This window comes from Aplidium turbinatum, chromosome 12 (genome assembly GCF_918807975.1).
Source record: "Aplidium turbinatum chromosome 12, kaAplTurb1.1, whole genome shotgun sequence".
NCBI lineage: Eukaryota > Metazoa > Chordata > Ascidiacea > Aplousobranchia > Polyclinidae > Aplidium > Aplidium turbinatum.
This window is the reverse complement of record NC_137483.1, coordinates 18,680,156-18,707,978: the sequence shown is the minus strand read 5'-3', so window position 1 is coordinate 18,707,978 and position 27,823 is coordinate 18,680,156. Positions and strand designations below refer to the sequence as shown.

Here is a 27,823-nt window from a genome sequence, read left to right as displayed (position 1 = left end):
CGTTACGTGTGATAAGCGTTTAAACAATAAATGATGATTGACTTTGTCGAAGGCTTTTGAAGCATCCAAAAAGACAGAATATACAGGAGTGTCATGACTGATATAAGAGGACACTGGTTGTTTTATTAAAAAACACTCATTTCAGTACTATGACCAGACTTAAACCCAAATTGATTGTCACTGGTATTCCAGAAAGGCAATAGATGATTCACATAAAACGTTCAAACAGTTTTGAGATTACTGTGGCTAGAGCAATAAGTCTATAGTTACCTGAATCTTGAATGTCGCCATTCAAATTCTTTACAATCGGGACTAAGACAGTGTTCAAGCAAGAATTTGGTACAGTGCCATGACTAAGACACATATATATTAAAAAGTACACTAATATAAAAACAAATAATCAGCATAAACAATATGTTCAGCTGAAATTTTGTCAGCACCAGCAGCGCGGTTTATGGCAGTTTGACAAGCAAGGAACCAATTGTGTCCATGTTGCAACAAAAGTTGTAATATTTATCCCTAGAAGAAATACATGAGTTAACAAATTCTTTTTCAGTGTTGGTTTTGCTAGAATTTAGCAAGGAGCTGTAATGATGTTTTCACATCTCAGCAATTGCTTCAGGACCTTGTGCTCCACCAACATTTACAGGAAGAGAACTCTTTTTGCAAGTAGACTTTTTTACTTTCTGCCAAAATGACTTATGTGAGCTGTCCAAGTTGAGTGCTGAGGCAAGCACATTTGCTCTATGTTGTTCAGAGGCATGATTACAACGGCGAAAGGCTTTTTTAAACTCCTTTCGTTTGCTCTGCATCAACTCATATAGTTAACCATTTCACTGTTTCCCATTTTTCACCTACATGATGTAACTTTCTCTGGCAGTAGCATGAGCTTGCTTAACATGATTATTCCAACCAGGAACAGAAAATATGTTACATTTCTTCTTTACACCAACAAAGATTTTATCAGAAGCTGCTTTGAGAGCATCAGTTATAATATTATAGAAAGAGTCTATTGAGGCAACATGAGAAGCATCTGAACAATGAAAATTATTGCATTTAATACTTTCAGTTGGCAAGGAAATTTGGGATAGATATTTTTAAATACAACAATACACATGAACAGCAATTTTTAAGCATTGCCTCAACCATAAATTAAAGGTAGCCTACTGTTTGTGAGATACTGTTGTTACACTGCAAATGGCTATAGCCAGATTAGGACAAATAAAAAAGTATCAAAATTGTAGCCCTATGAAACTGCAATTTCAATTGAATTGAGATGCTGTTTGATAAAAATAAACTCAACCTATTTGATCAAAACCTGGTAGTAATAGTAAGTTCACTTTTCTATTTCGGTAATTCTTAATTTGCACATGCTTTAGACCAACAGAGCCCCACACATTCACGTTTTGCAGTAGCCGCACTATACCTAACCAAGTCACCACAGATTGTATCCTTCCAGCTTACGGTGACGTCACAGCGATGTTGCCGTTTTTATTTTCGCAATAGAATGAGTGTCAGATTTGCCGATGTCAACGAAAGTTTGCAAGCGTGTAACTTAGTAGCCTGTTGATATTTTTTACAATTTTCTGGTCAGGGAAGTTTGTTAGTGTCACCTTTTTGATATCTTAGGTAAATTTCGCAAATTTATTTTTCTGTCAGAGGCACTTTAAAGAAATGCAACTTCACCTAAGCTACTGATTCTAAAGACCTGTGGCAAACTGGAATTAAACTAACGTTCACAACAATTATCACTACTCAAAGAATCACTTACACAACAAGAAATTATATTTCGTATATTTACGATAAATTAAACAAAATTTGATAAATTTCAAGTACATGATGGAATCAATATTTGGCGTGTTGGGATCTATATTTTATAACTTTGTGACTGATTATGTATGAAAAGTTTTATTAATGTTATATTAAATAAAAGAATATAAACACAATATAATAACTTTGATTAATTTATAATTCAAAACAAATTAATGTACATACTGTAGATTTATAAATGTTTGGCTTAATATTAATTTTTTTGTGCATTCATGATTGTTAGGAATTTTTTTCAGACTTTTTTCGTTTGTGGTAACTTAGTTATGTAGCCTATGTTAACTTACGATTATCCAAATTCATTTGGTAAAAAATTCTCTTATAAATAATCAAATGAAGAAAATTGAAATATTTTGGACACACAATACAGCAAATTCCTTACAAAGATCATTAATTAAGAAAAATATTAAATGGAAAAGGAAACAAAGGCAGACAAACAATGATTTGGATGATGTTGAGAGAAAACAATCCACTTTACCAATAACTTCAAAACACTGCAAAGAATGCATTCAATGTCTGAATCGGTTATGAAAAAAAAAACATTTCAGGGGTTGTATAGTAGTATCCAAGCGTAAATATGGCAGTACTGAAATAGAACTTTGGTTTACTACTTTACAAATAAGCTTACCCTTTGAAATAAATTACCATACGGTAGCTATCAAGTAACACAGTATTTTTGAAGAGTTCATTTGCATTTTATGTTATGTAGTGCAAAAGATGAGAAGCATTAGTGCAATGATATTTTTAATTTGCAGCACAACTTGCTATACGTATGTAAGGTTTTATTGAAATGCAATAACAACAAGACGATATCAGTTCAGTTCAGTTGTTTTTTATTTCTGACCATCATATCAAAAACAATACACGTCAACATAGCAAAGGTCGAGAAAAAGGTAGAAGCGACAAAACGCAAACGTTAAAACGTGCTTGTGACCGAAGTAAGTTATTGAGTTGAGAAATTTGGCACGGTCGCAACACAATATCAATAAATTTTCATCGCAATGTTGCGATAACTGCCTATCCTATCGAATCAATTACGATCTATCTACATGAGCACATGCTAATGGATCTCACTGAAAAATACAAAACCGGGTGTAAAAGTTTAAAAGCAAAATAATGATTAGAGAAGCAGTTTCCTTTGAGATGCTGCACAATGTTGCCAATAAGAATAATGCTATAACAGTAACGTTGATTTCTAGAAAAGACGATTTATTCAAATAGGCTACATATCTTTGGATTACAAAAAAGCTGCACTTCATAGTAGCCTACTATTTAAAATAGGTCTACGATAGATGTGTTACCAGCAAATAAAGAGCTGATGATCGATGTGTAATCATTAATCACAAGTCATGTGACAAACAGTTTTCTCATGAATGGTCAGAAATCATAAGATCAGGAGTTTTTAAAAGTATAGAATGCAAAAGTACTTGCTCAAAGTAGGGTGCTTTAGATTTAAGTGTAGCCACATGTTTTCAAAACTAAACGCCATTCTTTAAAAATCAACAAATGCTCATTTGTTAAATTTTTCCCAAAGTTAGGAAAACCCCACGATAAAGAAAACTTACTCTCAGAAACAAGATAGCGTTTATGTACTTCATTGTGCACTGTTGATATCCTTACATTTGATTACCTCAAACTGGCAGTTAGAGGCTAAACACAGTCTGGTGAACTGATTTTACTACATGCACTTCTTTCTTTCTTGACTTTTACAAACCAAATTTACATAAAAGCTCCTTTCTGAGACGATTCCAACATACAGTGCAGACATTCAGTATTCATTTGATGATCTTTTTCATTCTTTTGTTTGAGCAAGTTGGAGAATTTATATCTTTGCACGAGCTTGCCAATCACTTTTATTGAACGTTGTTTCACTTGTTCAGGCTTTGTGGGGATCTTAACAGTTATGATCATGTCTTCTGGTCGTTCAGGTCTGTCGAAGCAACGCTCCGCCTCCATTTTTGTGCCATCTATCTTTGAAACTGTTTCGTTTCCTTGCGCCTTCTCGAAGCACCACCATTGTAAAAGCGCTTTAATCCATTGGTATGATATTTTTATTTTTCCGCAGACCCAGCGCGGATTTGGGATAAGATTCATCGGTGGCGGACGAGAAAACTCTAAACGGCAGAAACGAATCCAGAGTACCGTGCGGTGAAACTCCCATTCAGTTTCTTCATTTTCGGTCGTAGCTTCAAATGATTTTGTCATCATTGCAATTAACATGTTCAGCAGCATTATGCTAGCAACAAGGTAATAAGCTCCAATTAAGACTTTACCAAGGTTTTGAAAACCAGAATGATTTGCACTTGTAGGTAACTTTTCCAAAGGTATAGGGTCGAATAAAGCCCAGAACAAAGTTTCTAAGGTGCTTGTAATGTTAGAAAACATGTGGGATGTAGGCCTACACTCGATTCCATTTCCTGCTTTACACAACGATTCGCCTTCCGGTGGTGCTGTGTTTTGCCAGTAGAGTTCGGTTAAACTGAGAGCAAATGCAAACATCACCAACATGAAGATGCAGTAAAACTGAGCCACGTTTTTAAACATTTTCAACAAAGAAATTTGTAGTGGGCCCAATCGACGGCTATTCCTTACAAGGCCTAACACAAGCAGGAATACGAACACGTATGCACATGCTACAAACTCAGTGGATATTTGACGGAGATCGTGTCTGGAAAAGTTTGAATGGTAAATTCGATCGTCATCACCTTTATGTTGAATGTAATCAGTAACTCTGGAACAGAAAAAGTTTAAAAACTTTTGTATTGTTGTGTATGAAAATATGCAAAACCTGGAGATACTTTTATCGTATTGTTGGTCACAGGGCCGTATTAACCGCCTCCGGTACCCCCGGTCTGGAAGGCCACAGGTGATTAGGAGCCCAATCATTTTAGTATGCTTAATGTTTTTTGACTACTAAAAGATAAAATATCAACTACAGAAGATCAATATTCAAAAGCTTAAATCATGCAAGACCGTATTCACTGCTTTCCAAACTCCCGACTGGAGGCCCAGTCATGTTTTGTTCGTGCAGCGTTTTACGGCTTGTAATTTCACATGTACCGGCAACTTTCGGTTTGTAATTTCGCATGTACCGGCAACTTTCGGCTTGCAATTTCACATGTACCGGCAACTTTCGGCTTGTAATTTCAAATGCACCGGCAACTTTCGGCTTGTAATTTCGCATGTACCGGCAACTTTCGGCTTGTAATTTCACATGTACCGGCAACTTTCGGCTTGTAATTTCGCATGTACCGGCAACTTTCGGCTTGTAATTTCACATGTACCGGCAACTTTCGGCTTGTAATTTCACATGTACCGGCAACTTTCGGCTTGTAATTTCGCATGTACCGGCAACTTTCGGCTTGTAATTTCGCATGTACCGGCAACTTTCGGCTTGTAATTTTGCATGTACCGGCAACTTTCGGCTTGCAATTTCACATGTACCGGCAACTTTCGGCTTGTAATTTCACATGTACCGGCAACTTTTGGCTTGTAATTTCACATGTACCGGCAACTTTCGGCTTGTAATTTCACATGTACCGGCAACTTTCGGCTTGTAATTTCGCATGTACCGGCAACTTTCGGCTTGTAATTTCACATGTACCGGCAACTTTCGGCTTGTAATTTCACATGTACCGGCAACTTTTGGCTTGTAATTTGGCATGTACCGGCAACTTTCGGCTTGTAATTTCGCATGTACCGGCAACTTTCGGCCAGTAATTTCGCATGTATCGGCAACTTTCGGCTTGTAATTTCACATGTACCGGCAACTTTCGGCTTGTAATTTCACATGTACCGGCAACTTTTGGCTTGTAATTTGGCATGTACCGGCAACTTTCGGCTTGTAATTTCGCATGTACCGGCAACTTTCGGCTTGTAATTTCACATGTACCGGCAACTTTCGGCTTGTAATTTCACATGTACCGGCAACTTTTGGCTTGTAATTTCACATGTACCGGCAACTTTCGGCTTGTAATTTCACATGTACCGGCAACTTTCGGCTTGTAATTTCACATGTACCGGCAACTTTCGGCTTGTAATTTCGCATGTACCGGCAACTTTCGGCTTGTAATTTCACATGTACCGGCAACTTTCGGCTTGTAATTTCACATGTACCGGCAACTTTTGGCTTGTAATTTCACATGTACCGGCAACTTTCGGCTTGTAATTTCACATGTACCGGCAACTTTCGGCTTGTAATTTCGCATGTACCGGCAACTTTCGGCTTGTAATTTCACATGTACCGGCAACTTTCGGCTTGTAATTTCACATGTACCGGCAACTTTTGGCTTGTAATTTGGCATGTACCGGCAACTTTCGGCTTGTAATTTCGCATGTACCGGCAACTTTCGGCCAGTAATTTCGCATGTACCGGCAACTTTCGGCTTGTAATTTCACATGTACCGGCAACTTTCGGCTTGTAATTTCGCATGTACCGGCAACTTTCGGCTTGTAATTTCACATGTACCGGCAACTTTCGGCTTGTAATTTCACATGTACCGGCAACTTTTGGCTTGTAATTTGGCATGTACCGGCAACTTTCGGCTTGTAATTTCGCATGTACCGGCAACTTTCGGCTTGTAATTTCGCATGTACCGGCAACTTTCGGCTTGTAATTTCACATGTACCGGCAACTTTTGGCTTGTAATTTCACATGTACCGGCAACTTTCGGCTTGTAATTTCACATGTACCGGCAACTTTCGGCTTGTAATTTCACTTGTACCGGTAACACCTAATATGGATTATTTTCCATTTTTGTAAATTTTCTCGTTCGCTTCGCTTTCTCAACCACATCTTATCCACCTCGGCGATATTGGGCATACATAGATGGGGATTAAGGGAATGAAAAGCTTTTATGTCCCAAAAAACCTAACAAAAATATTCCAGGGTAAACACTACTCACTTAAGTAGCCTAGTAATTAACGATTAAATTGATAAATTTCAATGTCAATCAAAATAAGTTATGAAGTAAAAATATTTTCGGTGAAAATGGGAACTCCTCAAATAAATTTCGAAGGTGTAGCCTGCTGAAAGGCTACACCAAACTAGGCTATGCAAACTTTCAAGACATAAAACATTGAAAACTTTCCATAGCCGTAAATGAAATTTTTTAAATGGTATAATATAGGCTACCTTAAAATTTCAACCAAAATTTCTACCCCAATCCTGTTTTAATTTGATGAACTTGGTTACATACAAAGTGTGAATCTTCTTAAAAAAAATTTGTATGTTTTCCTATTGTTGTCACATGTTTATATTGTATACTATTGTATACCTTACATGTTTATATTGTATGCCTTATGTGATCTGTTTCCAGACGTGTTATTTACTCGTAATCATTCTTGTATCACGTTTTAGTCCGAAGTGTTGTTACAGTAAGTATAGTGCATAGTCAGGTTTATCTTATAATTCTCATTTTATGTATATTGCAGATTTAAGCAATTCCTGATGAGGGCACAAGTAGGCATACTTGTCGTAAACGTTTGAATTTATTTTAATTATGTTATATTTTTGAACAAGGCGTATACTCTCTACCAAAGCTTTATCACTTTACATTTACATTCTATAAGTCCATTACTTATACAGTAAGTTACAAAAAACATTACAGACAATGCTCTTATCTGGCTTCGACACTGATGTGACAAACTATGAGTGTATTAATGACATTCTGTAACAACAATTTTTGGCTTGTAAAATTGATTTTAAATAAGTATGATTTAACTTTTTTAAATACAACAATGAGGTAATGCGCGGAACACTGGTTTGGCAATTAACTTTTTTTCGTTGGGATGACAGGTTTCATTTATTTCCTATTTGCATAATATCTGTTACCTGACAGTAATCTCTTTATAGAAACTTTACAACAACGTTTGTTTGCGGACCGTGAAATGGAGTTTTTCTTGTTGCGCCCTTGTGTTATTTTGAGTTATGTAGGCCTAATGTAAATTTATTTTTGCGGCCTACCATGGAAACGTTATAGTTACCCTTATTGCCGACTGTAAAATAAATTTGAACCACTTTAAATTGCAAAAACTTAAGTAACCTCAGTATAATAGCAATCGTGAATAAAAGGAGTTGTATAATATCGATCCAATTCCAGATGTCTTTGTAGCATTGTCGGAAACCTCTTCTTGCGCAAGCTTGTATTTCGTTAGCAATTTTTGCAACGATCCATACTGCAATTATCCATTCCAACGCAGTAGGCGAAGCACCTAAAAAGTGATACAGTGATATGTTGTCGCTACAGCGCAAACTTTAAAGAATGTATGTCACATTGTAATGTCACATGTTGCTTTAAATACAAACAGTTTAGCTGGGACCATAACGAGAACGGTGGCTTAAAGTAAGCTACATGATACAATAATTGGAAGGTGTCACATAAGTTGTCAAAGCTAAAAAAAACTTACCGAGATAAGCCCTTGTTTCAGAATTTGACATAACCTTCCACACCAACAATGCAATGAACACCAAGTTAGACATTAGATAACATAGAAAAGACACAAGAGGGAGAGTTATAAAACCTACAGACAAGAAAATATCTATTGAGTAATAAAATCCATCGTTTCCTGCAGTAGCGCGACTAAACTAACTTATAATAAAAAAAAATCATTTTTTGTTTTGCGCCCATTGCGACAACATAGTCGGATTTACGTTCTCTACCCTTTATAAAATTTGAAGTTTTCCCACCTCTAGTCCACCTTAAACGAGGCCACCAAAGCCACACCCAACTCGGCAAAAGTCTCTACAAGTAGCCTATACGCCAGGATTAATCTCTCAAGAAGCTTTCTCAGTCCGAGAAAAGAATTTTTGCTTGTGTAGTTGAAGTGCTGTCGTTTGAATTATTCCATCCACTAGTCGGCGCTGAATGGAGAGCAGCCCATTTAACTCGTTGCTCAAGTGCACACCCCGAGAATCGAACCAGCGCCGGTTGGTCATTGCATTTTAATATTAGATGTGTAAGTGGTAGGCCTAATGCAATGATAACTATCAAATGTTTACCATAATACAGGGTTGGAAGTAACGACTATAGTTGTCACTATTCGACAGCGTTATTCGTTGCTTTCTGAATATCGAATGCTTATACCCATTCCTTTAAAAAATAAATTTCGAATGCGCGTTATCAACTGCTTTTTTATGCAAGCAACGAAATCGTTATGCGTTTTTCACTAATCGATATTTAGGAGAACTGCTGAGTCATTTTTTGTTGTTCACTAACTTCGTCGTCAAAACGAATTTACGAGATTTAGTTTTCGGATTACTATCCGACCCTTCCGGCTTTCGAAGTTTAAAGGATTAAGGAAAATTTTGCGGCAACACAGTTCAGAAAAACCATGCCAGTGAGAGTCGTTAACAGTGTTGCCAACCTTGCCGTTTTCGCGCAAGTTTGGGCTTGTTTTTTTTTCGAGTTTGCGTACCTATTCTTTTTGAATTTGCGGGTTGCTTGTTTTTTGGCCAGTCAAACTTGGAGTGTGTATATTTATGTATTTTTAGACCAAAGGCATACATTTTTGTCCATTCATTTATTTTCATTGTACGGTCAAGATAATGAGTTAGCATCGATCGCATAACTTTTATTTGAATAAGATTCTAAAATTTTTGTTGGGTTACATAGCCTAACTGTTAGCAAAACTTTTTTCTTTACCTCGTGCATGCCTCGTGTTAAAATTTGTCCGTCTTGGCCGATTTTATTAGATTGCACCTGTGTTTTTTGCACTCTGGTTATTCTTCAAATTACTGATTAATTTATTTGTAGTGTCTAGTACAGGGGTGACGAACCTTTTTGCGATCGCGGGCCACTTTGTCAATTACACATGAGTTATCGGGCCACACAACTTTTTAATCGTAACCTACTATGAAATCTTCTATAAGCGACAAGACATTATTCATGAAAAGTAAGAAACGGCAGATGAAAGTAATAAAACCTACCTAGTTGAAATTATCTTACGCAGAATCGAAACATACAACAGTAAAAGATAAAAACAAATCAACTTGAGCAAAAAGGATAGAGCAACAGTAATTACACTGATAATGAAGACAGTTTAATTTTCGAAACGTTTGCTTTCATATGAGTATGATTTCTTCTTTTTTTCGTGCTCTCTCCTTTTTGCTCAAGTTCGTCGTCGTGTGAGCACGACGACGCCAATTAACTGGAATTGCTCAAGTTGACTAAATGTTTCGACCATTAGCCTATGCTCCGAAACAACAAATCAGTTAATAGAATTTATTTTTCAAACAACAAACAAAAGCCCATCCGAATCATACACCTGAAGCTATCAAATGCAGCATAGAAGCATAAAATATTACAAAAAAACATTGAATCATTGAATTTTTTTGCTTAGTGGGATTTTTGGAAAGTTTTTGCTTGACTAAGCGTTCAATATTAGGTCGAACAGACGATGTGGCAACTCTCAACTGCATACTAAGATTTTCATCTGTCAGCCTCGACCTGTAGGCTAACCACTTTTTGTAAAGTGCATTTTAGAAAAGAACTGTTCGCATAGGTAGCCTACGTGCTGCGGAAAACAGATGATCATTTGAGAGCGTGAGCGGCAAGAAAATAGCAAAGGAAAGGTGTAGCCTACCAGTAAAGGCATAAAACCAATGCTGCCACAGCAAATTTGGAAAAAGCACAAGATTTAAGAAAAAAAAGCACAAGATTCGGATACAAAAGCACAAGATTGCAAAATTGAACCTTTGCGACCCATTTTGTGCCAATTTGAAGAATAACATGACTCTGAAATGAACAGTTTAGAGAAGATACATGCTTAGGTTACTAATCAATAATCACTGTTCTCATTCGATTCGTGGTCTTTAATTTATAATCACAAATTTCATAAAAGGCTACATATCGATTAGTTTTGTCTTCTTGTATCGAACTTTTAAAATCAGAATCATTTAACCATTGACGATTAAAAGGCTGTTTATAGCCTACCACTTTTTCGTTTTGGGAATGATGTGAATGATTGTCATTATTTGATGCTGATGTACTCTTTTCGCTGCTCTTGTTATCTACAATCGAGCAACACAACCTCTGAGTCTGACGACGAGCACATACCGTACTCTCTTCAGATCAAGTTTTTAGCTAATCTTGTCACTGTCAGGCTTGATAACTCAATGAGTAAAATTGGTCATTATTCCTAAGTAGCCCACGTACCAGAAACCTAGTTACCAAAACCTTTTAGTTCCAGTCCTTAATTCTCTACCAAACTCAAACCATGGTAGCAACGATTAATTTGACTTTGATCAAAAAACACAAGATTTAGCCAAAAATAGATCGGAAAGCACAATAACACAAAATCAAAAGTAAAAACACAAGATCTTGTGATAAAACACAAGCCGTGGCACCACTGCATAAAACAGCTTTGCGATGTCTTCTGTCTTTAATGCATGAGCGATTGTCAAATTGTTTTGCGGGCCGCACAAAATTCTTTGACGGGCCACATGCGTCCCGCGGGCCGCAGGTTCGTCACCTCTGGTCTAGTAGAATGAATAATAATTTCCACAATGTTCATATATATTTGCTATTTAAATCTAGTGTTCGCTAATTTAGGGCAAAGAAGATTTCTAGTTTGATGTAAACTTGTTAAAACTTTTGATAGCTTTCGATGTTAGCGTCTCATGATAAGTGCACTGCAAGCCATTGCATGTTGATCTTATCGGCTGATAGGTCGTTTTACCGTTGCCATTGCCGTTGCAACCTTTTTATGAAATATGGAAATGAGTAAGAATTAACCAATAAGTGATATTTTTATTATTTTTGTTCTTAATAAAGTTAAATTGCTAGTTTTGTTTGATCTGTGCTGTTAGGCCTGTTAGTAATTATTTATTATTTTAAGTAGGCTACTGTAATTGCTATTTAATTTATAAATTGAAATTTATAAAGTTATCCTCATTAGTAATAGCACCCATCCTCACTAATCTATTCAATGAATGTATTAATCAAGGTGAATATCCTGACATCCTAAAAATTGCTCAAGTGACTCCTATACATAAAAATGGATCTAAAAAAAGCTGCAGCAACTACCGACCAATATCAATCCTGTCACCTTTTACAAAAGTATTTGAAAAATGCCTGTTTGACCAAATGCACAAATATCTAGCAAAAAAAGACCTTATTACACCTCACCAATTTGGTTTTAGGCCAGAGTATTCCACTTCACTTGCTGTTTCAAACATTTGTGATGACATTTTAGCAAATCTTGATAACAAAAAAACCACCTGTTCGGTATTTCTTGATCTTGCTAAGGCTTTTGATACAGTCGACCATACTATTCTCATAAAAAAAAATAGAAAAATATGGATTTCGAGGCCATTCCCAACAGTTGTTAAAAAGTTACATCAGCAACCGTCAACAATACACAGTTGTAAATGGTGTTCCGTCCACTTCTAGAAAAGTTACCTGTGGAGTTCCCCAGGGTTCAACATTAGGACCTCTCCTCTTTTTGTTGTATGTAAATGATCTGCCAAACTCAACAAAAATGACTGTTAAATTATTTGCTGACGACACAAATCTAATGATGGCAGACAAATGTGAGAATGACTTACAACAAAATGTGAACACAGAACTCGAAAAGGTTCTCACTTGGATGAAACTTAAAGTGCCCCTGACAGGTTGGATCCAAGTATAGTAACTTTTTAAAGCATTTCCTTGCGCAGAATCATACTTAGCGAACCTTTTAACCTTAACCTTGTAGCTCGACTGGTTAGGGCGTAATTTACATCAAACGACGGCTCCGCAGCGCCACCACAGGCGAAACTCCATATTTCACTGCTCTGGGACGACTTTGGTGGTATTACGTCATTGTAAGTCGGCGTTCTTAGCGACGGATGAAACATACGTTTCCTAGATGTGATTGCTGGATCACAGTTTAGTCGGAGTTGGTACAAGCGGTTGCTTTTTCAAAGATCTGTTGTTTTTTACAGTTTAATAAAACTGTACTGGATACGTTCCTACAAAACCTAAAATATACTTGAAGTGAAAAATGAAGAAATTATACGAATCATCATTCATATTTAATTCATCATCACTATTCATAATAAATAAAAGTTCTCTCTCTCTCTCATAATGTGCCCTCGGTACGTACATAGCAGAGTCTATACATGTAAAAGCCTAGTTTACCTGTACAAGGGTACATTTTTGTAAACGTTGTTGTTTAGAAGTGTTGAAATCATCATCAGCAACTGGTTGCATCTTTGCTGTTATAGATGGTAGCCTATGGCAGATTCCTTCAAAATGTAAAGTTTGCTCAAGCCCATTTTTACTTGAGTAGTATTAACAAAATCGTCTTCAGTGAAGTGAAGAGAACAGATATGACTAGTTTTGTATGGCCCATCCTACTTTCGAACACTTGAAGAAAACTTCTACCATTTTCTTCTCAGCACCTTGTTTTGTGGGAAAGCGTAAAAAGAAACCACACGGTCTTTGTCACTGTCACGTATTTATTTATTATTTATTTGCGTCAGACAAAGCTGTCCACATCGAAAACAAAACAACGAAATACTGTAATACACAAACTGAAAATGCACAAAGATCACAGAGAGCCACCTTGGATGCCGTCGGTTTAAAAGCTCACTAAATAGGCTATCTACTGTCACAAATTTACATATAATGAGCGTTGGAAGAATTGAAAGCATTCAGAACGATAAAAATAATCAGATGACATCATGTCTGATATAAAGCGATTTGAGGAGTGTATGCAATCGGTTAATAAGTTACAAAAACATGTTTTTTCCTCAATAAAGCATCAAACGTAGTTACATTATTCATTACTTGATATTCACGGGCACTGACCTAACGAGGCAATTGTGCAATACAGTATTCTGAAAGAGTCATTGTAAGCAACACGTAATCGTTTTATACTAGAAGATCTAAACTTGTTCCACAACTGGGATAAGTAAAACGACATACAATAAGAACGAAATAAACTGTTTTTTACAGCGGGTGAGCATTTAGAAAAATTGAGATTTTGCATTATTTGCAGCACAGTACTGAGAGCGTACTTGCCTTGAAATATAATTTTCATATGAGAACAATCAATAAATACACCCAGATATTGTACAAAGTCTGTGAACACAATTTCAGATTTACCTAGATGTAGCAGAGGAGCACGTAAAAGATAAAAGTTTTTTGGGGAGAATAACATACCAAATGACTTTTTAGAATTGTAAGTAATTTCATGTTCAACAGCATACTTGTGGCAAACATCTAACAAATTTTGTAAGCCACACAAACTAGGCGAGATGCAGCAAATGTCATCAGAAAACATAATATGATTTAGACAAGAGTTGCTAACATAACAACCAACTTTAGTTTTATTGAGATAAGAAAGCTGATCAATATATATACGGCAAAAAGATATGGGCTTAACACCCCACCTTGTCAGACTCCGCTGGACACAGTAAATGACTGGCACAGGTGACCTTCCCACCTCACTTGCATGGTTTTTTTACTATAAAGGCACAAAGGTCACCAGTATTCCAATAAGCGAACAAAATAGATAGGCAGTAGGCACGTTACGTGTGATAAGCGTTTTAAACAATAAATGATGATTGACTTTGTAGAAGGCTTTTGAAGCATCCAAAAAGACAGAATATACAGGAGTGTCATGACTGATATAAGAGGACACTGGTTGTTTTATTAAAAAACACTCATTTCAGTACTATGACCAGACTTAAACCCAAATTGATTGTCACTGGTATTCCAGAAAGGCAATAGATGATTCACATAAAACGTTCAAACAGTTTTGAGATTACTGTGGCTAGAGCAATAAGTCTATAGTTACCTGAATCTTGAATGTCGCCATTCAAATTCTTTACAATCGGGACTAAGACAGTGTTCAAGCAAGAATTTGGTACAGTGCCATGACTAAGACACATATTAAAAAGTACACTAATATAAAAACAAATAATCAGCATAAACAATATGTTCAGCTGAAATTTTGTCAGCACCAGCAGCGCAGTTTATGGCAGTTTGACAAGCAAGGAACCAATTGTGTCCATGTTGCAACAAAAGTTGTAATATTTATATATCCCTAGAAGAAATACATGAGTTAACAAATTCTTTTTCAGTGTTGGTTTTGCTAGAATTTAGCAAGGAGCTGTAATGATGTTTTCACATCTCAGCAATTGCTTCAGGACCTTGTGCTCCACCAACATTTACAGGAAGAGAACTCTTTTTGCAAGTAGACTTTTTTACTTTCTGCCAAAATGACTTATGTGAGCTGTCCAAGTTGAGTGCTGAGGCAAGCACATTTGCTCTATGTTGTTCAGAGGCATGATTACAACGGCGAAAGGCTTTTTTAAACTCCTTTCGTTTGCTCTGCATCAACTCATATAGGTAACCATTTCACTGTTTCCCATTTTTCAGCTACATGATGTAACTTTCTCTGGCAGTAGCATGAGCTTGCTTAACATGATTATTCCAACCAGGAACAGAAAATATGTTACATTTCTTCTTTACACCAACAAAGATTTTATCAGAAGCCGCTTTGAGAGCATCAGTTATAATATTATAGAAAGAGTCTATTGAGGCAACATGAGAAGCATCTGAACAATGAGAATTATTGCATTTAATACTTTCAGTTGGCAAGGAAATTTTGGATAGATATTTTTAAATACAACAATACACATGAACAGCAATTTTTAAGCATTGCCTCAACCATAAATTAAAGGTAGCCTACTGTTTGTGAGATACTGTTGTTACACTGCAAATGGCTATAGCCAGATTAGGACAAATAAAAAAGTATCAAAATTGTAGCCCTATGAAACTGCAATTTCAATTGAATTGAGATGCTGTTTGATAAAAAGTGTTCAAAAGTGAGAAAAACTAACTGGTAAAGGTGATCAGGTACTATGACACTTCCTCAAATGGGCGATCAACCTAACACAGAAAGCAATCATTAAGAAAATAAATCAATAGTTTTTTTTCAAGTCTAAACCTTAAACCATTTGACCAAGTAAACACTCACAATAGTATTTCAAATTTTTTTTAATATAATTTATGTTGTGGAACCGGTTTTCTTCCTATAGGATTCATCAGCACAACTGGATCGAAACGAAATAATTACAGAAGATTACTATTAGCACAACTAGCCCAAAAAAAACGCAAATTTACATGTTAAATAAATAAAAAAATAATAATAGTCACTAAATGTCCAAAACCTTCATATCCTTGCTTTATTCTTTTTTTTTTTTTTTTTTTCTTCATAGTATTGCCAAATACAGAAAATATAGCAACAAAAATTTTTTTTGGGCTAGTTGTGCTAATAGTAATCTTCTGTAATTATTTCGTTTCGATCCAGTTGTGCTGATGAATCCTATAGGAAGAAAACCGGTTCCACAACATAAATTATATTAAAAAAAATTTGAAATACTATTGTGAGTGTTTACTTGGTCAAATGGTTTAAGGTCGTTTTTGCATTAATTCAACGTTTGCTAACGTTGGATCAGTGTGGAAGTGACGAGTTTAGCTGACTGGGTTTTAAAATTATCGCTTTATCAACGCAACTTTTATCAAAGCACGCTTGATATCTTCAAGACATAACTTCCCTGGGTATAATTGAATTTCCGAAAGATGATGATGTTGTTTTTGCTAGTTTGTTTTATTTGTTTTCGTCATTGTTTTCAGTGTCGTCAAGTTATAGCCTATCTACTGTATTTTGTGAGTCGTGCAAGGCCTATGGTGCGTTGCGCTTGAAATGGCTTTGCCCGTGGTAGGATTTCTTTGTGGGGTTTTCTTTGCCTGCCTTGCTCTTTTTGCTATGAGCTAAACGCATCAAGACGTGTTCCCCTTAAGACCATCAGCACTCTTGATAACGCACCATGGCCGATCTTCATAGCAACTGTCCATACAAATCTTAAATATATCAGCTAAAGCTATGTGGGCTAATAAAGCTATAGCCTAAATTTATTTGTTTTTTTTGTTTATTAACATTTTCTTTTTTTTTATTTTCTTATATCTTAAATTTTTCTGAAGGTGTTGCGACCGTGCCAAATTTTTTTTTTTTTTCAACTCAATAACTTACTTCGGTCACAAGCACGTTTTTAACGTTCGCGTTTTGTCGCTTCTACCTTTTTCTCGACCTTTGCTATGTTGACGTGTATTGTTTTGATATGATGGTCAGAAATAAAAACAACTGAACTGAACTGAACTGTTTAGACTTGAAAAAAAACTATTGATTTATTTTCTGTTTGATAAAAATAAACTCAACCTATTTGATCAAAACCTGGTAGTAATAGTAAGTTCACTTTTCTATTTCGGTAATTCTTAATTTGCACATGCTTTAGACCAACAGAGCCCCACACATTCACGTTTTGCAGTAGCCGTACCCGTACTATACCTAACCAAGTCACCAGTCACCACAGATTGTATCCTTCCAGCTTACGGTGACGTCACAGCGATGTTGCCGTTTTTATTTTCGCAATAGAATGAGTGTCAGATTCGCCGATGTCAACGAAAGTTTGCAAGCGTGTAACTTAGTAGCCTGTTGATATTTTTTACAATTTTCTGGTCAGGGAAGTTTGTTAGTGTCACCTTTTTGGTATCTTAGGTAAATTTCGCAAATTTATTTACCTGTCAGGGGCACTTTAACAGGTTATCAATAAATTTTACAAAAACAGAATACATGCTTATTACAAACAAATAAGAAATGTTAACATTAAGATTGGAAGTAAACCAATTCAGCAAAAAGATCAAATCAAGTACCTTGGTGTCTATATTGATAATAAGTTAACGTGGAAACACCACATAGAACAAGTCTGTGGGAAAGTTGCAAAGGGTTCTTGGGCACTATTAAAACTGAGAGATTATGTGAATTCAGACACATTGACAACCGTTTATTATACTTTAATTTACTCCCACCTTCAATATTGCATTACTAGCTGGGGTAAAGCTTGCAACAAAGTTCTAGATCCTCTCAGAAAAATGCAAAAAAGAATAATCACAAAAAGCGATTATAGAGCCCATACCAGTCCATTATTTTTTAAAATGAATATCTTAAAGCTGGAAGACATATGTATACTAGAAGTAAAAAAACACATGTTCAGAGTCTGCATGAACTTGTACCCTTCTGCCTACTGTGCATTGTTCACAAGTTCTTCACTCATCCACAACCATAACACTAGATATCAAGCAAACAATAATTATTTTGTTAAACGCACTAATACAGAATTTGGCAAAAAATCCATACAAGTATTTGGACCAGTGGTGTGGTCAGAGGTTCCAAGCAATCTCAAAAAGTTATCTTTTTATGTTTCAAAAAACATAGCAAAGCATCGGCTTTGCAAAGTTATGATACTTGATAAGTGGGTCTTCATTTGGCCTAAGCTCTTATATTCAACAATGTCTATTGTCATGGTGTCCAGTGTCCACTGATTTTCATGATTTCTTTTCGTTGGAAAATCTAGTATACAATTCTATGAAGTTGACAATTAATTGTAAGCTACTAATCGAAGTATTAGTCTTGTTTGTGTTTTCTTTTTTGATTGTAACCAATTTGGTTAAATTGTTGATTAGTTTCATAACTCAAATTATTCTTTCCAGGGTGGCAACTGACTAGTTGACCGTATGGTCGTTTCGTTGTCTCCCTATCAATAACAAAACCTAAACATTGTATATATGTATTATTGTTTTATGTCACTTTTGTGTTTTGTTTTTTGATAAATAAACGATTGATTGATTGATTGATATTGCTTTTTTTTAAGTATCAATAACGGAAAGTCATTGCTTTTTTGAGCACTATAGAATATTAAAATAGTTATTGCTTTTTGACTAACGACTTCCAACCCTGTCATAATAGCACATTTTTGTTGTTCAATCTCAAAAACGTGATGTGGTAAAAGAAAAGCAAAGTAGGCTAATATTTGAATTCTTCAGTACCGCAAAAGTACATTAAATCCGTTCTTTATCAAACCAATTTGAAAGAAAGTTTTTTGTTGACTGGTTTAATCATAGGCAAATAATGCTTAGCTTGTTACGCAGTACACACCTCCCAATCGGTTTGAAGGGTTGATGAGATACAGGAGGGACCAAACAGGAAAAAGCAAACCGATGAGCACTTTCAAAAGAGTTGATTTCGGAGATTTCTTCTTCAAAAATAGCAAGTGGCGATATCGAACATAAGTAAGAGCTGACTGCAAAAGCAAGATGTGAGATGGAGCTGCTTACTAAATAGCCTTTTATTTACTTACTGCATAATATTCATAATATGCAAATTATGCAAAACAAACATTGTATAAATGAATAAAACTTTGTCGCATCAACGGCCACTTGAGCCAAATTATGTTTCCAACTCTGGGATCAATGCGACTTTAGACGGGAATCACCCCAATAAATATCAAGACTCGTATCTGATGAACTTCTACTTTAATGAAGCTGATAGGACAGCACAATTTTGGCTAATTGGACTTTCCATAAATTAAAAGCTAATTATGATCTAACAAAACCGTTCTTTCATCGCTAACTCTTGTTTTACCTTTACGTCTGTGATAAAACTCATATGCAGTGGCGTACGCAGGATTTTCTCAAGGGGGGGGGGGGCCATTGAAAGTAGCGTAGCCAGGAATTTTGAAAGGGGGTTTGACGACCGGCGGACGAAGCCCGACGGCGTTTTCGCGTAAGTCGACACCCAGCGGCGGGGGATCTGGGGGGCCTCCCCCAGAAAATTTTGAAAAATTACTTTGAATTTGGTGCATTCTGAGAGCATTTCAACAAAAATGTGGGTATGAATATTCCTGTAAAATGGTGCTGTCAGGTGGCATAGCAAAAGGATAAGATCATGTTTTCTTCGACATTTTTCGGAAATAAAGCTAAGTCTCTATGTTTTCTTGTTGTTAATTCCTGGCTGAGATGTTTGGTATTGGCAAAACTCGCTCTGTTAATGCAGTTTTGTTTAAAATTAGGCAAGTTTTTTTTAGACTGAAAGCATCACTCTCAATATCGTGACGTCACACGCGTGCCAAAGGGGGTTGTAACCCCCACCCCCCCCCCCCCCCCCCCCCTTGGCTACGCCACTGGTCATTGATATCCCAGACGTCTTCATGATATCCCAGTATGGTTTTAATTTAGACTTTATCCATTTCTGTCTCACTATACTAGGCTTTCAGAACACTATGCTACATTGGCATACCTGCGTGGGGTGGGATAGGTGGATTGGGCCATGTATTTCGTATTGGCTTAGTCTATATTGTTAATTGCTTTGACAGAGCAATGCAAAACATATTAAATGCCTTAATCTACGTCGATAACTACTAAAACATTTTTAAGGGGGGGGGGCATGGCCCAATGGCCCCCCCCTGCGTACGCTAGTGCTCATATGGGTGTATATTTGCTAATGGATCCTCTTAAATTTTAAGTTTTTGATTGAATTGTCACGTGTTGTGGTTCTCGTATTTTTTCTTTGTTTGTGTTCCTATCTCGTGTAGTGCTTCTGTCCATCTTACGTACTCTGCTGGTGCTGGAGTCCTTTTTTGAACAATTAACTAATTTTACCTCTCAAATACTTGATCCGTGTACTGCGTAATTTTTCAGTTATCATTTGTGTAAGTTAGTTAAGCAGTTTCTTAAATGTTTAGATTTGACCATATTTTTGCTGTGATACAGTATGATACTTTAGTATTTCTTTTAAAATATTTTTCCTATAGGCTTGAAAAGGGCTGTATGACTAGCCGAAAACGTTCGTTTATTCTTTTTTGTCAACTCGTTTCGTGTTAGTGTGATTTTAATAAACTGACCGCAGACCATACCACTAACGACTGCACTAACTGTATCCTTAAGATCTGAGTGTCCTGGATGAGATTAAAAGCTGGGTGCTCTAAAGTCACCCTCCCCAGACCGCAAAATTTGTCATTTTTACATTGATTCAACGTCTGCAGACGTTGGATCAATGTAAAAATTACGGAGTGTACTTCGGACAAATACCAGAGGTAGTAAAATGTTACATCCTCTGCCCTAAATGCTTAGATGACCTGAAGATACAAAAAACGGTGCAGATGGACTTGGTTCTCCCACATAGCCGTACGAGACCAAACCATTTTGGGGAGGCAGAACGTAAATTTGCCCAAATGTGCACGCTTTTATAGAAATTGCCCAAATATAATGTAGCCTATGCGGTGTATGATAACAGTGAAAAACTAACATAACAAGACCACTAGCAGTGGCGTAGCCAGAAATTTTGAAAGGGGGGGGGGGGGGTTTGACGGCGTGTTTCGCTTATGGCGACACCCAGCAGTGGGGGGCCTCCCCCAGAAAATTTTGAAAAATTACTTTAAATTTGGTGCATTCTGAGAGTATTTTCAACAAAAATGTGGGTATGAATATTCCTGTAAAATGGTGCTGTCCGGTGGCATAGCAAAAGCATAAGATCATGTTTCTTCGGCATTTTTCGGAAATAAAGCTACAAGTCTCTATGTTTTCTTGTTGCTAATTCCCGGCTGAGATATTTGAATGATAAGTAATGGCAAAACTCGCTCTTTGCATGTTTCATTTAAAATAAGGCAAATTTTGTTTTAGAAGCATAGACTGAAAGCATCATTCTCAATATCGTGACGTCACACGCTTGCCAAAGGGGGGGGGGTGCAACCCCAACCCACCCCCCTTGGCTACGCCACTGATCACCAGCTAGCTAGAATTTCTTACCAAAGGAAGCAAGATAGAACAACTGAATTCATCTTTGAAGATACCTTGCTTGTGCATTGCTCGATGTTTCTGCACTTTGGCATGGTAGGTAGGAGTAATAAATATTGTTTTACACACAACAAATATAAAACAACCCCACTTAAATATTCAGTTGAGATGTCATAAAAGACTCAGAAAAATAAACTTTGCAGAAAACCGGCTCAGAGTGACCATGCGGATTCAGAAAAAAGTACATAACAATAGAGAAATTATAATTAAATGCAATAAAACACAAACATACTACTTCAAATAAACTTTGTTCAATCAATTAAAGTAGTTTTGATGATACGAATTTTAGTACAAAAAATAAAAAGGTCTGGCAGCACTACTAAAAATATAGTTAGGCTAGGCTAGGTAATTTGATGACAAAAATAACTAATATATCCTAAGGTTGCATGCAAACGGTGACGTAGGATTTAAAGAACCCAATTAGTCTAACGGTTCATATTTACATTGATTCAACGTCTAAATATTGAATAATATTCAATCGTCGGATTTGCAGAAGGCGTCGTTGGATTTTCAAAAAATCGCCGAATAGGGAACTCGCCGAAAAAGGCTATTGCCGAATAGGGAACTCGCCGAATAGCAGCAGACCCTTTCATAAAAGTAACCAAACAAAGCTAAGCAACACCTTAACATTACTTTTAACAGGTATATATAACATTTTTTTGTTAAATGTTGTGGTGTTGCTTAGCTATGTCTGTTTATGGTTGAAAAAGTACTGTAACCTCTCCACCCGAATTGTTTTATAAAAGTATTCACCAGATTTATATAAATTCATATTTTGTACGGTAGTTGCCCAGAATCAAGATGATGCATTTATCGATATTATGAAAAAAATTAAAGACTTTGTAAATTTTGATGCGAGGCAACTGCATCATGCCAATTTGGGCAGTTTTATAAATAGACTATGATCAGATAATTTCATATTTTTTGTTGCTCAATTGTTCATTTTGGGGAAACTGCCTCACGGTAATTTGGGCAGAACTTTGCATAAATAGACTAATAAGTTTCATCAAATAATTTCATGTTTTCAGCTGCCCAAATCAACACGATGCATTTGTGAAAATAAAATTAGCTATATAGCAAATTTTGCGTTTTGATTTGGGCAGTTTCACAAAAGTATTAGAGACATACTTTGGTGGCTGCCCAAATTGGCATAATGCAGTTAGTTAAATGCATTTCGTACTACAGTTTGATCACCATGCAATACAATACATCAATACGGGCTCAAGATCACACGGCGCTGGTTCGACTCTCGGGGTGTGCGTTTGAGCAACGCATTTCAGGACTGCTCTCCATTCAGCGGCACCTAGTGAATGGAATAATTTCTCGGCAACAAGACTTCAACAATCGGAAAACTTCACTCTGCCAATCTCGGTAACCGGCCCTGCGTCAAGTGCCTCTACAAGTATGCGAACAAGTACCAGGAATAACCTATCAAGGCTTTGTCAGTCCGAGGATAAAGATTCAAAACCAAAACCAAACCAAACCAAAACGGGTGTGCCAAATGAAAATTTTGCGGCACATTTCTTGTGCAAATAAGAGGCTGTAGCCTACTTAGTTTGATAGGTAAAAGATATTAATTTATAATTTTTCTTAATTCATGCAATTTTGTAGCTTTTTATATAGCAATTTTTGCCCAAATAATTGCAAAATTTTGCCCGAATTTGTGACGTTTTGAAACAACAGGGGGGGCGGCTGCCCCCCCTGCCCCCTGGCTCGTACGGCTATGTTCTCCCATCATTCGTTTTAAGATCAAATCTGCGCTTGAAGGATAGCTGGCCAAGGAACGGATCATTGGGAATTCTGTTAATAAATGCAACACTCTCATGAGAAACCCCAGCAGGAGTGCACCGTCAGCAGCTGTCAGGTCGACTATATTTGCTATTTCTGAACAACTTTTCTTTATGTCACTAGGCTTGCATCGTTTTACTGCTCACTGACCGATAAATCGACAGCTTGGAATCCTACTATCTGTTGTTCATGCAGTTGAAGGTTGCAAAAAAAACAATTGGATCACAAAATGACGTTTAAGTAGCTTTTGTAGCACTCATCGGAGCCACATTGGTCTGCAGCTCTAAGACCAAATTTTACATGTTTGTTTGAAATTCAATAACTGTGACACTTCGTCAAACCACAGATATATCTATGTTGTCTATACAAGTAGAATGGAGCAGACATGTAAACTATGGTAAACCTTTTGTTTTTAAATTAGTTTTTATTATGAAATGGCTAGTCAACAAATTAACAACTTACCTGGGCGTAGGGATGTGTCACAAACTTAACTAATTTGTGTTCGATGGCTTTGTCCAAAAGATTTAAGCTCGAACAAACATCCGGTCGGGAAGGAACTCGGCTAAACAACTCAAACAAGGACAGTTTCTCATTTTTATTCTTTATGGGTTGGTCACAAATGGTCTCAAATTTATATTGGAATAAATAGGCAAGTTCCTTTGATGACTGTATCTGAAATTTCACTCATGGTCAATAAGTTTGTAAATACCTAGATTAACTAATAAACACAATAAAAACTATTAATACTACAAAAAGTGCTCAATACTAAGCAAAAAAGCAAAGCAGAGCCAATTAAATCAAATATAGTTATTACTATCTGAATCCTTAACAGCCTGTTTCACCTTTAACGGATCATCAGAAGGTCTTATTCAAATAGAATCATCAAATAGATTCTATTTGAATAAGACCTTCTGATGATCCGTTAAAGGTGAAACAGGCTATTAAGGATTCAGATAGTAGGCTAATAACTATATTTGATTTAGATTAACTAATATGTAAACAAAGAAATTCTCTCCTAATTTTTTTTTAAGTTACCGTATTGTGACCGTGCCAAATTTTAAACTGGTTATCGTGTTTCGATCTCAAGCAAACCATAACTTTTGAATCTCTAGACTAGAGCATCTTTTTCTAGAGCTCTGCTATGCTTAGCATATATTGTTGTCAGTAGCGATGCTCAGAAATAAAAGCAAACTGGTGATGATGATGATGATAAAACATTCAAAGCAGGTAAAAACTTGTAAAAAAAATATTAGATTTCGGCCTAGGTCAGAATAGCATTGCTTTTATTATAAACAACAGTGCAGCCTAGCAAACGGTTCTCTTTTCTTTTTTTTGGCGAAACACTGCAATCGCGTTTGACCTTTTTGCGTCCATGTGAAATTCGCTTTTGTATTTACTCATTTCAACTACTTCTCGTGCGTCGAGCATCAAGTGTGGACAGGCCCAGATTTAGGGGGGCAGAGGGTGCAGGTGTCCCGAGCTCCCCGACTTTTGAAGGGCCCCCTACGTGGAAAAATGTGATTTTGTGTTATTATTATTTTTTCTTTCAGCCTTTGAAGTTTCTGAACAATGCTGTGCAGTGCTGGATTAATGCTACTGTAGAGGTAGAGATGGTCTTTCGCGCCGTAGGCGCGAAAAATGTTTTTGCACGAGAGCCCCCCATTTAAAAGTGCCCCGGGCCCCCATCAGCTAAATCCGGCCCTGAGTGTGGATGATCAACCGTTAGTTGTGATTTGTGGTTGACGTTTTCTTTGAATCGCTTAGTTGTGGAAAACTTTCTCATAAATACTTTAGGAGGGATACTTGTGAAAAGGACTTAGAAGCATTGTTCCGTTTCAGTAATATTAAACTTGCAAAGTTGAGATAGAGATTTTTTTATACAAGTTTAGGTTTCTTGGTGATTCAAAGTTGGCTTGTGTTTGTGCAAAAGTGCGTTTGAGAAAAAGTGTCGTTTCGTTGAACACAAATTTAGATGCTCTTGTCACGGTTAAAGCTGGTGCGTCGTCAGAAATAAATATAGGCCTACCGTAACATTGTTACTATTTCAACGACACAGACCAGATACGTGGCTATCGCCTTCGACTCGAATGCTGATGGTAGGTCTGAGATCGATTCCAGGACGAGTCAAACCGAAATTAAAAAATGATTCCGATATTGTTCTTTCTTGCATAACACAGTGAAGATAAGTCGGATTATAATGTGGTTCTATTTTAAATCTGATATAAAATTTAAAATAAGCCCTGTTGCTAAAAGATCCTAATAGTTGTGGAGCGACAATAAAATAAACTATAATATTATTATGACTAGTGTGACTTGAATGACTTCTAACTAATTAACCTTACTGAAACAAAACACTAATAACAGTTTCCGATCCGGAAATTATAGATACCCTTGCTGCACAGTGCACATATATCAAACCTGATCAAGCAAGCCGCACATGTAGTCTTCTATTTGACGTTCAAGGCTTTTATAAAACTCCACGTGTTCTGGTTCTACTACTTCATGTTTCCTAATGCTTTTAATCAATTCTATGCAAGTATTCATTGGGTCCCGATTTTCTTCCTGTAATTTTGTGCAAAATTTCATAAATACATTTTTTTTAAATGCTATTTAGGCCAAGGCTATTTACAAAGTACAATCAATGACCAGTGGAAAATGTTCTAAATATGACAAAAATTGAAACTAATTTATTAATATATAGGGCACTGAGCTTGGATACTGCAAACGGTTTATTATAGTTTTTAATTTTTAATTAGGCCTAATTTAGCTTTCACTTAGTATTCCATGCGACGCTGATGTATTCAAAGTGTTCAGAAAAAAATTTTCAATAAAATTTAATCAAAGTAAGTGAAAAACTTCAAATTAGATTTATACACATTGGCTAAATGTGGTTTTTAAACTTTATCACCTCACAAATCAAGCTAATGTATGCAGGACTTGCGTGTGCTTTAATTAGCATCTTCTGTTTAGCAACTGCTTCCAAAGTGAAATGGGTACTCTCCCACCAGCACAATTTTTCCTTAATAACATTTTTTCATATTATTCAATGATCTACAGTACACCATATGTTGTGATGTAATAAAGAAACTCCATACAATTTATAAAATCTGATTTCATGTACAAAAACCATTTAAGAAAATCACTTATACAATATATCTAAGTAAACAAAAACTAACTTGTTTGTAGGCTTATCCATGATAATATTATGTGTATTATGTAAGCGCTATTGTAGGTCAGGTATTTTACAACATTTCATATTTTTATAATTTAGCATGGCAGACAACGTCTAAAATCTAGATTCATTTGTATACCATATAACATTATGGAACTGTACAGTGTACAGTATAACTATGTCAGAAAAATACTTAAAAAGCTTACCGTTAGACTATATTCAGTACTTATGTTTGAAATATATTTCTCTGTAGCCATTAAAGATATTTGTCCGCCAAAAATTGTTTTCTGCCCCTGAAGTTTCCATTCTGAGTACGTCACTACATTCATGGGCGGATTCAGAGGGGGCGATTGGGGCGATCTCGCCCAAAAACACAGAAAAGTACTTTTATTTACGGTGTATTTGCAAGGTCAGATTAATGTAGACCTAAAACTTATTGTGTTAAGTTAAAATTGCCCCTCGTCCTTAAAACTACGTGGTGGATCCGCCCCAAACTACATCACATTCAAAGCATATGGTCTGAAACAAAAAATACCTCCAATCTGTGGTTGTAGCTGTAGAGCAACTTTAATATCTCAAAATTATTATTGCAAGCAGCTAAAATCATTGGGGTTGTTCCAGCAGCGAAATAACTGTTTCCAGCTTGGATGCAAGAATCTTTGCTGGGAAACTGGTTCAAGATTAGCTTTACTCCTTTGGTGAAATCTTGTTGTATGGCGTGATACAGGTTGTCTTTAATACCAACCTAAAAGCAATAAATTATTATTTTCAAAATAAAAAAAAATGTTACCTTTTGGCTTGATGCTCTGAAAAGTTTTATTTTAAAAGATTGCTGTGAATTTTAAAGCCTTGGTAGAGAGTTTGCTTTGTTGAACCGTAAACAAACAAAACAAAGTAATCTTAGCGAGTTTTTTAACATAATGTTTTACACACAAAAGATTATAACATAATAACTCAAACGTTTTGAACACGTGCGTGTGTCCTCATCAGGAATTACTTAAATCTGCAATATACATAAAATGAAAATTTACTGCGAATATCGAGCTTACCCCACTTTTCAAAAGAAATTCAATCATGGCAATGTTGTTATTTTCGATAGCAAGTCTCAAAGCGTTTTTCTCGTTTTGATCAGTGGCGTACCGTGACCACTTTGACAGGGTGTTCACTGACGGCAAAGCAACAGCGGGGGGTCTGGGGGGCCTCCCCCAGAAAATTTTTAAATTTAACATTGAATTTGGTGCGTTTTGAGAGCATTTTCAGCACAAATTCTGAACATGAACACAATTGACAAAACTAATGTTGTCGGAATGGAGAAGAATACAAAATAGATATGTATTTGACAGCGCCTATTGAA

At 36.3% G+C, this 27,823-nt stretch overlaps 1 protein-coding gene across 2 annotated transcripts in view; it reads right to left on the bottom strand.

Moving 5' to 3' along the window:
- Positions 1–1,843: 1,843 nt before the first annotated feature.
- Positions 1,844–27,823, bottom strand: part of LOC145781272 (transient-receptor-potential-like protein) — a 36,248-nt gene continuing 10,268 nt past the window's right edge. The window contains exons 1-9 of one of the 2 annotated variants that reach the window (XM_082593048.1): positions 27,519–27,703; positions 27,005–27,214; positions 26,206–26,316; positions 25,716–25,859; positions 23,760–23,969; positions 18,814–18,958; positions 8,236–8,349; positions 7,872–8,040; positions 1,844–4,558 (exon numbers count right to left, since the gene is read on the bottom strand). In XM_082593048.1, coding sequence (XP_082449174.1) covers positions 3,547–4,558; positions 7,872–8,040; positions 8,236–8,349; positions 18,814–18,958; positions 23,760–23,969; positions 25,716–25,859; positions 26,206–26,316; positions 27,005–27,214; positions 27,519–27,698 — 2,295 coding nt within the window. In that variant the 5' untranslated portion in view covers positions 27,699–27,703 and the 3' untranslated portion in view covers positions 1,844–3,546. Of the gene's footprint in view, positions 4,559–7,871; positions 8,041–8,235; positions 8,350–18,813; positions 18,959–23,759; positions 23,970–25,715; positions 25,860–26,205; positions 26,317–27,004; positions 27,215–27,518; positions 27,704–27,823 lie in introns of those variants that run through there. The other variant, XM_082593049.1, reaches the window with a different exon arrangement.